This window comes from Papaver somniferum, chromosome 11 (assembly GCF_003573695.1).
Source record: "Papaver somniferum cultivar HN1 chromosome 11, ASM357369v1, whole genome shotgun sequence".
NCBI classification, from domain to species: Eukaryota; Viridiplantae; Streptophyta; class Magnoliopsida; order Ranunculales; family Papaveraceae; genus Papaver; species Papaver somniferum.
In genome coordinates, this window is record NC_039368.1 from 8,023,817 (window position 1) to 8,039,729 (window position 15,913).

Sequence of the window (15,913 nt, forward strand, 5' to 3'; positions counted from 1 at the left end):
AGTTTCCATAATATTTATTGCACTAATTTCCATTAAGGGTAATATGGTCATTTTCACTGTCTGTAATATTTACTTCACTTATTTCTGATAAGGGTAGTCTGGTCATTTTCACAGTCTGCATAATATTTTGTTGTACTTTTTTCCATTAAGGATAATATGGTCATTTTAACAGTCTGTAATATTTACTTTATTTATTTCCAATAAGGGTAGTCTGGTCATTTTCACAATCTTCGGAATTTTTATTTCACTTATTCCGATAAGGGTAATCTGGTAATTTCACTGTCTTCGGAAGAAGCAGATATGTCAAAGTCAAATTTCTATAAAGTCATGACTTGTTGACTTGGTCTTGATCTTGTTTTCTAATATTAAGAAAATTAAAAAGAAAACGAAAAATGTATTTTGATTTATAGAAATGAAATATAATTGTTTGTTTGTACAAAGTGGGAAAATTAGTGACAAGTAAAATTCAAAGTGTTATAACTTTGGGGTTGTTTTAGATGTTGTGAAATGTTTGGGTGGATTCATCACTTTGAATTATAATTGTGATTGTCTGTAAAATTGTCAACAAATATTATTGTGACTAATAAAAGAATTTAATATTCCTAATTATTTTCACGAATACAAAATTTAATAACATTTATAACTGTTGCAGGACTTATCACAGATGTATCTGTGACTGAATAATAAACTGTGACAGGTTGCACTGTTACAAAATCCTGATTTTGGTTTAGTGACGATGCTATCACCAAGAAACTGAGGAAAGTAAAACAACATTTACCTTTGCACATAACTGGTCATATCCTTTATTTGGACTTAATACTTATTAGTCAATCCAAGGTTCATTATTTCGTCAATATACGCGTTCTTAAACGAAGATTTCCCTCGTAGCTAAACTCAAGTGATTGTGGTTGGTTTCCATGAAAGTGAAAAAAAAAATATTTTTGCAAGACTAATCAAAGGTAGATGCAGCTGAAATATGATGGGTTGTATAGGTGCAGGGTACTTTACTCTATGCTGTCAGAAAATTTTATCTTTGTGTATTAATGCTCTCCATAAATGAAACGAGTTGACGAAAAGTCTAAGCTTAATGCAAAAATTACCATTAATTAATGAATCTTATAGAAGACCCAAATGCAATAAAACACAAATAAATAAAGCATAATACAATTAGTGAGTTTATCAGTACCTTTAGGATAATGTGTTCCTGATCATCTGCACCTCTTTTGATTTATTTCAAGCATCTACGTTGATACTGCTATCGTTGCTCTTAAAGAATGATAAATATTGTGTTGGTCGAAGCACCTTCTCCTGCAAATAGCCATTAATGGATTTAATAACCTTAAATGGAAAAGATAATGACTCGGTACAAATAGTTGAGCACAAACAATCGCTTTTCAAGCTCTCCCTGATAGTTAAACGAATCAAAAGTATGGAAGGGGTGTAAAGAAGGACATTTCTTCCCATCTTTTGCTTGGGTCAGTAGACAACCAGAGACTAATGGAGGAAGATTGGAAGAAGGATGACGTGGATATGGATAGAGAATGAGCTATACCTGAGTAACAACGGAACAAAGGTGATAGAATCAGTGAGATAAATCAAATCCATTTATATAACCAGAAATACAAAAACAAAAGGTTGATATACAATTCAATTCCACCACCAACACCCATTGGATTTCTGGTTCACAATGGAAAATAGTGGGTTTGCTGACGGTACAAACGGAAACAGGTCAAGGAGATGCTGTTGCTAACGGTAAATACGGAAAAGATGGTTTTGCTATTGTTACTGATCTTATGAATGATTGAATGGTTAATGTGGGATTGCTTAAAAAATGAGATTGCAGGGAAGGTTGGAATTTTAGAAATTTAGAAGCAAGTCATATTCTTTAGCACCAGCAAAACCGGAAGACAAGATGTTACTGAAATGCCTCTATGAACAGCACGAAAAGGCAGCAGAAATAGCGAGCTGGTGGTACTAGTTATGGGTGTCGGATGTTGGAAAATGAATGTGGGAATCGTAAAGTTTCAATAAATCATGAAGAGAGTAAGAATCCTATGTGAAAGTTCTTAATTTTTGTTGTATATCACCCATACCTTGTCCTTTCTCCAGATGTAAGCCTAACGACTAATCGGACATACATGTGGCTAATAGAATCCGATACCACCGCCTACATCCATTGAGAACCCGAAGGGTGAAATGTTATGGATCTTCAGCGTATACCGAGAGAGATTTATATTAACCCATGCAAGCCATAGGAATGTTGTGATAAACATAAATAAGTAAACCTAGAAAGCTAACTGTGTTGATTTAATGAAACTTATCTAAACAGAATAAGTTGGATTTACTAGCCAGAGACTTGGTATTTCCGAATATCTTCATGCACTCTTAGGTCTTGTTTGGTATAGTTTTCAAAAACAGTTTTCTGTTTTTAAAAACAGAGAAAACAGAAAACAAGAGAAAACGCGTTTGGTAAGGACATTTTCAGAAAATGTTTTCTATCTGTTTTTTGTTTTTAAAAACAAAAAAATGAAAACAACAAATTATTGTTTTCTGTGTTTTCTCTTTTTTTCTTTTCTTTATTCTTTTCTTCTTTTCAGAACAAAGTAAGAGATGGGGAATGACTGCAAGTGAGTCATGGCTAATATCACTATCTCTTAGACGAATCTTTACATTTGATCCGATTTAGTTGGTTTTCCTTGTTTTCAAAAACAGTTTACCAAGCAATTTTTAGAAAATGAAAACAAGGAAAAAAGGGTATGTTTTTAAAACAGTGGAAAACTATTTTTAAAAACTGTTTTTCAAAACTATACCAAACAGGCCCTTAACTTTTAACATATTCCAACACGGTGTGTAGCTTTGCAAGACGTGTACATTGTACTTGTCATGGTGTTCACAAGAGCAACACCTTTGCATGATTTTTAACAGGGCTACCAAATTATCTGGGAGACTGGGAGTGTAATATAATAACATCTACTCTATAAAATACAAGTAGGAAAATATTCTGGAGCTGATCATATGTGTCTAATAGAATCCGGCCTTCTGTATTTTCCGCTATAATGGGATGTCTGATCCGTGGCCACATGTTTTTGCGTGTATATCTTGTAGCTTCTCTGGTGCACTTCTTATGCATTTGCACGGCATTCCCCTGGTATTGATGAAGTATACTCTATTAATCTACCAATCAATGGCCGTGTACTTGCTCAGTGTCTTACATGGTAATTGGCGGTCCTCGGGTTTGTATTCGAAATCTGCCATGATTGCTCGCCTCCAATAGCTTGCGTCTTCAAAGATAATTTCTTCGAACCATGTTGATGCTGTTTTATTTTTATTACCGATATCGTCTCCTCATCACTATCCAGCATCTGCAAACTCGAGGCCAACGTAGCTAACACGTTCACATATCTATACGAGAGTCTTCCTATGTGTTCGATGGATACCTTATCGAATTCTTTTATCAGGCGTTGTTCCTTATATATGTAAGCTGCTAGCGTGGGTTCTTTTAACTCTGAACTCCCCTACCAATTGTTGCAACAGACGAGAATCACCTTTGATCTCTATATGTGTTATTTGCAAGTCACGCGCCAATTTAAGACCAATTAAAAAGCTTTCATACCCCACAGCGTTGTTTGCATGAGAAATCGAGTTTAAATGCCGTGGAAAATGGTTTTTGAGTGTTGTTACTCCGTGAGTACACACCTATGACCGTTGGGCTTCAAGAACTTGGTTCTAAGGGCTCTTATGGGTTCAACTAGAGGTGTAAATTGGGTTGTGCCAGCACGAGCACAGCCCAGAACAACACACTAAAATCGAAGCCCAGAACAGCATGCTAAAATCGGAGCCCAGCACGGCCCAGCATGTTAGTTTCTCGGGCTGTGCTGGGTTAGCCTAATCGGCACAGTAGCACAGTAAAGCACGCGGTACGAATAAGCACGTGGCCCAGCCAAGCCCAGCACGTTAAGAAAGCACGTCACAGCATGCACAAATACATAATATAACAAGGTATAATACATCACATTTTGTGTATATTTTACAAAAAAATCACTATTGTAGCTAGTTTTTGACATTTTATGCTAGCTTATTTTTATAACAACACATACAATACCTAAATATTTGGAAAATATATATCTCAATATCGTTGTTATAATGTCATTACCTATATATACTTGACTAGAACATTAATTCACATGACAATGATCCAATTTCATATTTGGTGTGATATTTCTTTTTATTGAATAAACTTGTTAATTTTACTTGAAATAATTCTGAAATAATTTTAAATTATATGTTGTCTATTTAGATATCGTGATAATGTCCGACTTAATGTATACCATTAAGTGATCTCACATTGTTTATAGCACGTGTGCCAGCACGGCACAGCACGTGCTTCGCCCGTGGATTGTGCTGTGCCTAGCTTTTGACTAGTAAAACACGGTACAACACAACACGCTTAAACCGTCGGCACAGCACAGCACCGCACATGGCACGTGAAGCACGCGACTTCGTGTGCCGGGCCAACACGTTTTACACCTCTAGGTTCAACTATCCTAAATATGAATATGGGGTCCTAATTTATTATCAAAAATACAAAAGTACCCTTTTGTTACGGGTAATAACTTTAATTAGATTAGATTTCATTAAACTAGATTTTGAAAAATTAGATTTACGGTGGGAAAATATTGTATGATTGATTTACGGTGGGAAAATATTGATTTCTCCATCGTACAATTTTTATGGTTGGGAAAATATGAACTCCCAACTGTAAGTGAGTTACCTAACTTTTGTACACGGTTGGAAAACCAAACCTTAAGTTATCCTGGTTTTGCATACGGTTGGGAAACTATGAATTCCCAACCGTATATTTGCGGTTAGTTTTCCTAACTGTAACTTCAATTCTAAAAAAAGAAATGGAATTTTCGATTTTGATTTTAATATATTAATTATTGATCAAATGATTAATCTAATCTTAAAACTAATCTTATCACTGCTTAATTTAGTTAACCTAGTCATTAGTGGTTAATTTAGTTAACCTAATCATCGGGATAAGGAGTTTTGAGATTACTTGATGACTCGGTTTTTTTCATCTTGTGAACCTTCTCGATTTTCTGTCATCTTGTGAGTCCTCAAAATCAAAACTTAGGAGCCCCTGTAATAGGTTACATAAGCATAGCTATGTATTTCTGGAAGGCGAAATTACAGTTTTCGCCTGACAAGAACCCACCAACAGCAATATATCTCAAGAGTCTAGACTGTACTATTAAGATATGAAACTTTTCACCGATAAATTATTACACTCCAATACAAAAATGACATCTGGTAAGGTAATTTAACATAGGGCTGCACAACGGGTAGGGTGGGTAGGATGTGGCCTATACCCGCCACCCTACCCGTTTATTGGCGGTTAAGAAAATCTTTACCCGTCACCCTACCCGCCAAATAATGGATAGGGTAGGATACGATTAAAAAACTGGCGGGTAGAGTTGGCGGGTATGGGTAGGGTATGTGCACGCCTAGTAGGAATTGCTCGAAGACCAGTAGGGTAGGATAATTTCGAGCTTTACCCGCCACCCTACCCGTTTATTGGCGGTTAAGAAAATCTTCATCCGCCACCCTACCCGCCAAATAGTGGATAGGCTAGGATACGGTTAAAAAAATGACAGATAGAGTAGGATTGGCGGGTATGGATAGGGTATGTGCACCCTTAATTTAACATGTGCAAAGATTTATAACCACCGTATTCCAATTACAGAAAATCATGACTAAAGGCTGCGTATGTACCATTTAGTCACGATAAATTCTGTAGCCGCTACATTTTTTATTTTTATTTTGAAGCATGCCTCTTCTTTTTATCAACCGTGCCCACAACTTCATTAGCGAATGAATTTTACAGTACGCCCTGACAAATTTGCTCACTCGGAATAGGATGCAAATCTATAGATTGGTTGAGGTCCATACATTTTCACCTCGTCCAAACTCCAAAGACTCCAAACACATGTATGCCGAAGCCAGAACCACCTTTATGCTTTACAAAAAAGAAAAGAAAAGACAAATAGGAGTCAGTCAATTAACAAACAATCATAAAAGTACTACCCAAATCTGACAATATCATGAAAATTTTAAAATTTGTATTCATCTTGATATTTACATGCACTTTTTTTACTATAATTATTACAAGGATTTTAACATAATCTGCGAGAATCAAAATTTCAACACTACAACTAAGTCTTTCCAAAAAATATGCTTTTAATATACAAAATCTTTCCCAAAAATATGCTGAATTTAATACACAAAATATTTCTCTTGATTTTACAACTAAAATAATAAATCTTTCACAATAAATTTATATATATTATATATATTTGATAACTTAATTACCCTACCGTTTGGTGTATATATATGGCTTCAAACCCAAGATGGAGTACATGGATTTAGTTGAAAATGAGTCTTTAGAGTCTTTTCGTGTTGATAATAGTGCTGGTACTTCTGAATCTCAGCCTTGAAAATCACCATGGAGCAGAAGGAAAAATTACCCGACTAGTATCGAACGAAGCGGATATGGAATTGGAAGAAAAACTTAAAATTCTTAATAAGCCTTCTGTGAAATCTATCAAGGTAACATATATTTTATTTAACTAGTTTGTCTCCGAAAAAATATCAACCTATCTAGTAAACGTATAGAATTTGTTCTTGGATATTTCAATAATTTTTCATGTGTATTGTTTCTTAATTTTTGGTTGTGGTGAATAACTTCAGACGAAATTGGGTGACATATACGACTGCATAAACATTTACAAACAACCAGCTTTTGATCATCCACTGCTTAGAAATCACAAGATCCAGGTAACTGAATTTTCAATGTTTTTTTATTTGAAAAAGAATGTAAAGGACCTTTTTATATCGCACAATCTCATTTTTACTTAACAATCTTTTTATGAAGATTATATATGATGTTTACATATTTTTCAGATAATTATGTCATTTGTATGTGTATTTTAATCTTTCAAAAGTAAAATAACACTCTTATCATGTAAGCATTCTTATGAACCACAAAAAGAGAAAATAATTTTTTTTGTTCGTTACCAAACAAGAAAAAGAAACTAAATTTCCGACAAGAGGAAAAAATATAGGAAAAAATTTATCCATACTTATCAACTAGGTATATCTTGTATCTCTAAGTATACAATGAATAAATCATTTGTTAGAGTTTCTAGTTAAATGAGGTAATTTTGGTATACTGATGCATTTTTAACAACTGATATATATGTAGATGAAACCAAATTTGAATCAGGAAGAGCAAATCGATGAACCTATTTCTAATATGGTTCCCAATGTTGTACGATCTAAAATTGAAGGGTGCCCATCAGAAACTGTTCCAATCCGAAGAACCACAAAGGAAGAATTGATAAATGCAAAATTAATTTCTACCTGGATTAAGCGTCGTCATGTAAGTACTAATTTTCTTTTTTTGTATTTTATCAATGAAAATTGTATAACCATTGCCATTTGGGGGAAAATAAATATTTTACTTTTAGTACTGATTCCAAATTATATAAAGCGGATGACTGCCTCGTTTATATATAACGTGCATTATCCTAAAGATTATCTTGATATATACAAGTTTTTTAACGCTTATAAATCCTACTAAAAGAAATTTATTTTGTTTTCAATTGTTTTCAGTATGTATCAGCTCAACCTGTTGCTGATACAGTATATTATGGAGGTAGAGCTAAAATTGCCGTAGCAAATCCAAGTGTGGGTCCGAACAAGTTTAGCACTGGTCAAATTTGGATACAAAATGGTCCTGCCGAAGAATTAAATAGTATAAAGTTTGGATGGGCTGTAAGTCATCTTCACAACTTTTTATAAATAATATATCTTTATATTTATTTTCTTCATCTAAAACATAAACATAATAATATTACATGACATAGTAACGCCTCTCTTCGTAACTTAAGAATTAGATAATTGGCTTTAGTTACTCATCCTTAACAATAATTTTTTTTTCCTTTTACTATATTTATTTCTATTTTTCTTTAATTAGATTTTTGATTACACTTTCAGGTGTATCCTGAGTTGTTTGGTGACAATGAGGCTCGAGTATTTGGTTTGTGGACGGTTCGTAGTTGATTGTTATATGCTATTTATTTACATTTAAGTATTTATATGTTTGCTTAAAAATAACTCCAAAAATATAAATGTTGATTGTTGTATGACTATTGTGTAGGCTGATGGATATAAAGAAACTGGATGTTACAACATGCTTTGTCCTGGATTTGTGCAAGTCCACCCTGAGTTCTCTTTTGGAGAACATATTAATCCTGGTACCTATGGAGGGGGTCAGCGTACGTTTTATTTTTCAGTGCATCAGGACCCAGAAAGTGGAAACTGGTGGTTCATCAATGGTGTAGACAAAGCAAAGATAGGATACTGGCCAAAAGAAATCTTTACTCATTTAGCAAACAATGCATCTATAATTGGATATGGAGGGGTTGCAGGAGCAGATCTGGGGGAACTCACTCCGCCGATGGGACATGGGCACTCTCCAGTTTTTGATTCTAAGTATACGTGTTGTATGCTAAACATGAAAGTCGCTAACGGTCGTGGAGATTTTGTGGACTTTGATACATCAAAGGTGCAACTGAACCGTGATACAAGAACTAGTTGTTATGATCTTATTTTTCCCGGTAAAGACCATTCAAATGGGATAATTATGTTTTTCGGAGGACCAGGCGGTGATTGCGGTGATTGTCTGTAATTATAATCACTCATAACTGAGTATTAATTTTTTTAATAAATAATTTTTTTTTATTTTTTATATTTGGCAAATATGTTTACCTTTATTTTCGCGTCATACAACGTCCTATTTTGCCATTTGTTTCTTTTTTTGGCTTAGAACTTAACATCTTTAATACTTATTAAAAATATAACTCCTTTAAAATCCTAACTCGTATGAGCTCCACGTTGAATGGTGAGCGTCACCGTTTGTGTAGAAAAGAGCTTCAACATTCGCTTAGAAAAGAACTTCAATATTTAACGGGGTAAGGAGGGATTAAAAACTAAATCTAATCCCGTTTAATTAAATCTAAATCTAATCCTGTTTAATAAAAAAAACCTAAAATCGATATTACCTCTTTTCTCTTCCAAGATCCTCACCGTTTTTTTACATTCTCTTTGATTATAATTGTGGCTTATTTGAGCGAAGTATAATCATGTAGACATGAGCATGGGAAAATGGAAGTAATTAGGGTTTTTGTTTTGCTTACATAATAGTAAAAATCGAAGGATTGTAGAAAGTTATTGTTGTGCTTGAACACCATTAATGAGTTGTTTCTTACGATTCCACTTTTTTCCTTCCTCTCTGTTATGAATTGGGTTTTAGATTAATCACTCCAAGGCACGAAAAATCGCTTTCTTTTAAGTATGTTTTCCCCCAACTGATCACAAGGGTTGAATTGAAGACATACTCTCATGATACAATGGAGTTGTTTGTTACAAGATGTGATTTCTTGTACAAACTAGAATTACTCTTTTGTTACTGATGATGCTTAGAACTAATGAAGAGAAAAGATAGAAAACTTGATATCATTATTGGCAGCAAAATAGAAGTACTTATAGAGAGACGATGTCCCTTCATGGCATCTGTTGATCTCTAACAGACATTAACTTGAAAGGTAACATCTCTTGGTGGTGTCTGTTGGTCTCCAACAGACATATTGAAATTCAAACTGAATGGACATGTCCATTAGGATTATGTCTGTTGGACATAACTGAATACTGCTCTTCTGAAGGGGAAGTAATCTATATTCAATAGACATTTTTATTCCACGACACAGTTCATCGAATTTCACTCAAAATTGACTTTTGTTTTGCCCCAAACAGACACCTGAGCATAACGTTATTCCAATTCAAAGATTGATATAGACTTATGATTTTTTTTTTTAAGAAATTCTCCAACGCTCTCCATGTTCTTACTGCGTCCTTGGTTTTTTCCCTTTTTTTCTTTATTCTCGCCGCGGAGTTCTTACATGCTATTGATTCTGAATTCTCTTCTTGTTCTCGGATTTTTATTTTAAATATTTTAATTTGGTGTTTGTTTGATGGGGTGGGTGATTATACTTGGATGATGTGCAATGGGTTCATGCTTACAAACTCATAATGGAATGATGGACCTCCTTAGTATCTTTTCGGTAATTTCGAACCCTAAATTTTAATCTATTTTCCTATCTCTTTTCCATTATTTAGCTGGTGATCCCTTCCTATTTTATTCATTCTTGAGTGATGTTTTATTTTTATTTTTATAGGCATTTGGTTTTGGAGTTTATAAAAATACAAAAACTTAATTTGGAGTTACCCTGATTTGACAAGAATTTCATCACATGAGTGTGAACAAAGTGATAGCATATACTGTTGTATAGGGTGTGAGAGTTGTGTGTATGTAAGGTGTTACTAAATTGTGCCATGAGCACGTGCGAGTGCAAGAGAGAATCGAGTCGAGAGAGAGAGTTTATAAACTCATGTCCTGTGCTTGTATTTTAATTATCTTTCTAATCAATCGATTATCAAAACCGTCTCAATACAATGTAGACGTTCATTTATTGAATGTTATCATGGGATCATCGAGGGGGAATCTTAACAGCGTCGATCCTTGGACCTAACATAAACTTTCATCACCACAACCACCATTAAATCGATCTACTTTTGCTGCTGTTGTTCTTCATCAACTTCTGCTACTGCTTCATCCAAAATCAAATTATCAGATATAATTAGGTTTGTAATTCACTAATTATCAAAGCTTTGTTGTATTTTGTGATTATTACAGTTGTTCATGAAATTTGATTGATGATACATGGAGTATGTTCTTGAATCTTGGAGGTTTTTGGTCGAAATTAGGGTTTTGTTTTGATACCTGCTACGTCAACAGACATGATTAAGCATGTATTTTGGATCTAAAATTCAGTTTTAGGGTTTGATCTCTTGGTTATTTCAATTTCGTGTTTGGTGTTTGGATTGAAATCTCTTACCTCATCAACTAAAATTTGAGTCTCTGCTGGTAATCTCCAATTTCATCTTTAGATTACGTTAGATTTGATATCATGTGTTCAATTTCTACATCACTTGCTCAACTACATCCAGTTTCATCTTCAACTGCCTTATACATAATAATTAGCTTGTATTTTGCATCTAATTTCTTCATCAAGATCTGTTGTTCTTGATTCCTGATACCGAGATAGTCTGAGCGCGTTCTAGTCCACTACACCAAGGTCTAGTTAGGGCGAAAACTTAAAGTCGTTCCACTGGTTGGATTCAACGGAAGATTGAGAAGTTGTTGGTCTCATATCTTACTTCAAGGCAGTCCTCACATATGTGTTGAAGAATCTTGCGTTTTTTAATGGTGTTTCTGCCATTGAACATCGAGTTGGAGTAATAGAGTAAGGTTTGTGAGTGTGCTGAGTATGTGCCATGAGCACGTGTATTGATTTTATCTTTCATGTTTGTTAGAGATAATGACTCTCTTCATCATGTAAGACTGAGGATCAGCTTAGCTTTAATTTTTCCTTTTCTTTCACTTTGATCGTTGTTTCATTACGTTAGTCTGGGGATCATCTCAGTGTTTTGGTCGATCCAATTTCAGTTCCTTTGCTTTCAATCTTTTGTTTTCTGCACAATCTCTCTGTGCTTCTACTGAACTCTTCTTTGATTTGTTACTTCGATCATCCATTCTCGTTCTTGCTGCTAAATAAGTATTTTCTCAATTTTCTGCTGTTTCTTGGTCTGATTTTATGTTCTTAGCACACCTTCTTCGATCGTGATTTCTGATCTCTTTCATATGTGTTTTCATGGAGTTCTTGCCTTCCTCTTTGTGTTTCTTGCATTTGTTCCAGCGCAAGAACTGCAGTTGATCTTGTTCATCTAGTGAGAGTGGATTGAATCATTTTATTCGGATCTGGTTGGTGCTACTACAAGCAAGGAATGTTTCTGTTGTTTATGGATGTGTTCAGTGTTTGTCATTACACTTGTGCACAGTTGAGGATCTAATCCTACTACATACTTCTATTGGATGCAGTTAGTGAGTCTTTTTCACTTAGCAAACTCTGTGTTCTACTTTAATGGCATGAGGTTTGATTGACGCTTGATATGTTCCAGTAAGTTTGTCAATTTACTGAGATTTTAAGGTGCAGAGAGGTTTTTCAAAATCACCTGTGTTTGTGCATAAATAAGGCAAGATAGTTAAATTCTTGCTAGTTTTCTCATTTTCCTACAAGTCTATGTGTGTGAATAAACGTAGTACAGTGGTGTGAGTTATGTGTATTAAACTTGAGCAGTGAAGGTGCACTTACTATTGTTGCTGCTTCAACACCTGTTTGTGTATAAATAAATACAAGACGGATAGTTATCTTGCTAGTCTTCATTTCTTGGTAGTTTGTTTCGTATGCGTCTGAATAAAGCTCAGTGCATCTGATGATTCAGTTGAGATGCATAAAACTAAGAGCTGCTGTATTGTTAGAGTTTGCGGTTCGTATTATTTTCACCAGTCAGATTCGTTATTGTCAAAAGTCGGCGAGGGCTTTACAAGGGAGTGTCTTTGGTTACTGCTAGCATTACCTTCTTATGTCTGTGTATGGAGCTGAGTATAGTGAATGCATATGTTGAGTTTGAAATGGCAAGATGCAGATTTTCTAGTGCAATTATCCTTATTTGTGGTGTGTGAGAGCTGTCTTTTGTTGGTACTTCAAAACTGAGTATACATATTGAATTTGATTGATTATGGTCCTTGTCTTATAAGAGAATGTGAGGGATTTAATTTCAGTAAGGAGCAAAGATCCAAGTATCACAGGATTCCAGAGTTGAGAATAGAATATATGTGTCTGACCTTTCAACTATTAGAGGTACAAATCTGACTGTGCATATCGATTTGAGATGGTCATACTGCTTGTATATATGTTGCCAAGAGTGTGCTCATTCTATTGTATCGGTGTTATTTCATTCTTCTACTAGATATGAGAGTGTTGGTGCAAGTTCTTCTCCAACAGATTCAACCGTTTTAGTCATCATTTTCATGGCCAAATTTGGTGTTATTTGGTTCCTCAAGTGTCTGCTCCAACTGTTGCTTCTCTGCATCTTCTGATGGGCTACGACTACTACAACACATACATCAACCATTTGCACTTATTTTTTCAGCATCTCATTCTTCTATCGGCATCACTTTCAAATTCTATGTCAGCACCGGTCACTTGCAACTTCAATGGTATTAAAGTCTAGTGCAAAGAGCAGTGGCGGAACCATGCCCGGACTAGGGCTTGCTCAAGCCAGCCCTAGCCAAAAAAATTTTACTTACTTAGTAGTAAAAGTCAAGCCCAATTTGAAGTAAGTCCAGTCCAAGCCAGTCCTAGTCTTTATCAAAACAAACGGGACTGCGGCACTGAAAGACTGAAAGTGGAAGAGGGGAACTGGAAAATCCCATCCGTAAAGGAAAAACCTAGGCTAGGTAAGAAGATGAAATTTGATTTTATATTATTGGGTTATTAGATGAAATTCTATCAACTTATTTTCTTAATTTCATGAATGGAGTTTGGGTTTTTGTTAATTTGCTATCACTAGGGTTTCTTGGTTTGTAAATTGTAATTTTGTGTAATTAAAAAGATGAATGTTTTCGGTTTAATGACTTGATCTTTGATGTTAAATTGTTATCTACTGTTCTAATTTATTGAATTGTTGTTTTGTTTAACCTAATTTTGTTGATGCTTTAGATTTTCTGATTTGGGGATTTTAAGGGTCCAGGGTACTTTAGATTACTTGATTGTATGGGTGTATATGAGAATTGGGGCTCAATTGATGTATACCAATAAACTGTAATCTTGGTTGGTTATTGGAAGTGATATTGCATTTGAAATTTGATGACAAGTAACCAATCTGTCAACCTAATTCAGTAATTCTATTGGCATCGTCTCAGTGAAAGTTACTTTTATTTGGTCAATCATCGTTCCAACTATGAAGTAGTATTTTTTATGTTGGGATAAGCTATTTAGATTTCCTAAATGTGCATTTTGTTAGTGATTCTTCCCTTACTGCAATGTTTATGTCACTGACTTATATTGTTTGTTCATGGGAGTTGAAAAGAATGTCAGGAATCAAGACTAATCGTATACCAAGCAAACGAGGAAGATTAGAAGCATATTAAAACCTTATAGCCAGAGTAGATGGGTAAGAAAGTGTTGTTGTTGTGCCAATTGTTGAACTCAATGAAGTAGTTGTTGATGCAGATGCAGTTGAACCCGAAGAATTGCACATCCGTAGAACTGGAATAGTAGAAGACAGACCTGAAGGGGTGGAAGTTACTCCATTAGAACGTTATCCGGGGTTACGAATTCCAGTAATGCAACATCCTGTTAACAAGCGTGATGAAGTTCGTCGAGCATATCTATTGTTGGGAACTTATCAGCCGAGATTAAGATATCCCCGCTCTAAATTCGGAACGCAAAACCGTGGGTTTAATTTCAGTTGGTTCGCGCAACACCCTTGGTTGGAGTATTCACCTTCTAAAGACGCTGCATATTGTTTTCATTGTTATCTTTTTGAATCAGATCCACCAAAACATTCAGCATTCACCAGTGAAGGTTTCAAAAGATGGTTTTCTGTTCACAATGGATCAGCATGTGGATTTCTAAAACACTCTGGAAATGTTGATTTTGGACACTCTATTGCTAAGGAAATTCTGAAGCTCTGAAGAATTCAGCTCAACGAATAACTAATTTGGTAAAGAAACAATCAGAAGAGGCTGTAAAGAGACATAGGTTGCGTCTCAAGAAAACCATTGACTGTTTAAGATGGATTTCATGTCAACAGTGTGCTTTCAGAGGTCACAATGAGTCAAAAGGTTCAAGGAATCGTGGGAATTTTATTGAATTAATTAAGTATTCGACATCACTTAATAAAGATGTAAATGCAGTCGTCTTGGAGAATGCCGCTGGAAATGCCACTTATACTTCACCCAAGATTCAAAAACAGATCTTGAATATTATATTTAACAGAATTAGAAGCAAGATTCGCGAGGAATTTAGAAATGCCAAGTATTGTATCCTTGTTGATGAGTCGCGGGACGCTTCCAAGAAAGAGCAAATGGTGATTGTTTTAAGGTATGTGGATATTGACGGTTATGTTCAAGAAAGGTTTTTTGATATACAACGTGTTGACGATACTTGTGCTTTAACTCTGAAAAATGGAATAAAAAAAATTCTTAATTATTATGATCTTCAAGTTGAAAACATGCGAGGGCCGGGGTATGATGGCGCTAGTAATATGCGTGGTCAGTGGAATGGCTTACAAGCCTTGTTTCGTAAGGAATGCAAATATGTTTATTGTTTTGCGCATCGGCTTCAGCTAGCACTTGTGAAAACTGCTGAAACTTTGGGTCCAGTTTGGAAATTCTATTCTATGTTATCATCAATTGTCAACCTTGTTACATCTTTTTCATATCGGTTTGGTGATTTTCAGTCTGCTCAAGAAGATGAGATTGCTAAAAGGTTAGATAGTGGTGAACTTGAGACAGGGAAAGGGGAAAACCAAATAGGTACTTTGCCACGTGCTACTGATACCCGTTGGAGTTCGCATTATGGTTTCGTATGCAGTTTGATAGATAATTTCGAAGCAACCTTCACAACTATTGACCTGATACCCATCTCACTATATTTATACGTTGTTACTTCTTACTAACAAGTGCAGGATGCTATATCGTTAGCAATGGAAAGGCTAAGCATTTTAATCGGGTAAATCGTTGAAATATCCTGTATATTGATTAGGCAATTATTATTGATTGAATTGTTTCCCAGCAGGAAAGAAAACAACCATAAATACATTAGGGAACCCCTGCGGCAGGTTAGGTGGAAGCAAAATTCAATTGCCCGAAAATATAAGGTAA

The 15,913-nt window shown here is 35.0% G+C and overlaps 2 protein-coding genes and 1 long non-coding RNA gene across 3 annotated transcripts; all 3 read left to right on the top strand.

The window, feature by feature from the left end:
- Positions 1-6,436: 6,436 nt before the first annotated feature.
- On the top strand, positions 6,437-8,752 carry LOC113324041. Its single transcript, XM_026572380.1, has 6 exons — positions 6,437-6,609; positions 6,751-6,837; positions 7,265-7,441; positions 7,675-7,836; positions 8,059-8,112; positions 8,222-8,752. Exons 1-6 carry the CDS (start codon positions 6,553-6,555, stop codon positions 8,750-8,752), a joined length of 1,068 nt encoding a protein of 355 aa, XP_026428165.1. The 5' UTR covers positions 6,437-6,552.
- Positions 8,753-10,548: 1,796 nt separating this feature from the next.
- On the top strand, positions 10,549-13,657 carry LOC113321469. Its single transcript, XR_003346680.1, has 2 exons — positions 10,549-12,884; positions 12,994-13,657. It is a non-coding gene; the product is annotated as an uncharacterized LOC113321469 (long non-coding RNA).
- A 538-nt stretch (positions 13,658-14,195) lies between these two features.
- LOC113324042 (zinc finger MYM-type protein 1-like) lies at positions 14,196-15,708 on the top strand. The gene is made up of 3 exons (XM_026572381.1): positions 14,196-14,199; positions 14,259-14,612; positions 14,705-15,708. Exons 1-3 carry the CDS (start codon positions 14,196-14,198, stop codon positions 15,706-15,708), a joined length of 1,362 nt encoding a protein of 453 aa, XP_026428166.1.
- Positions 15,709-15,913: the final 205 nt, after the last annotated feature.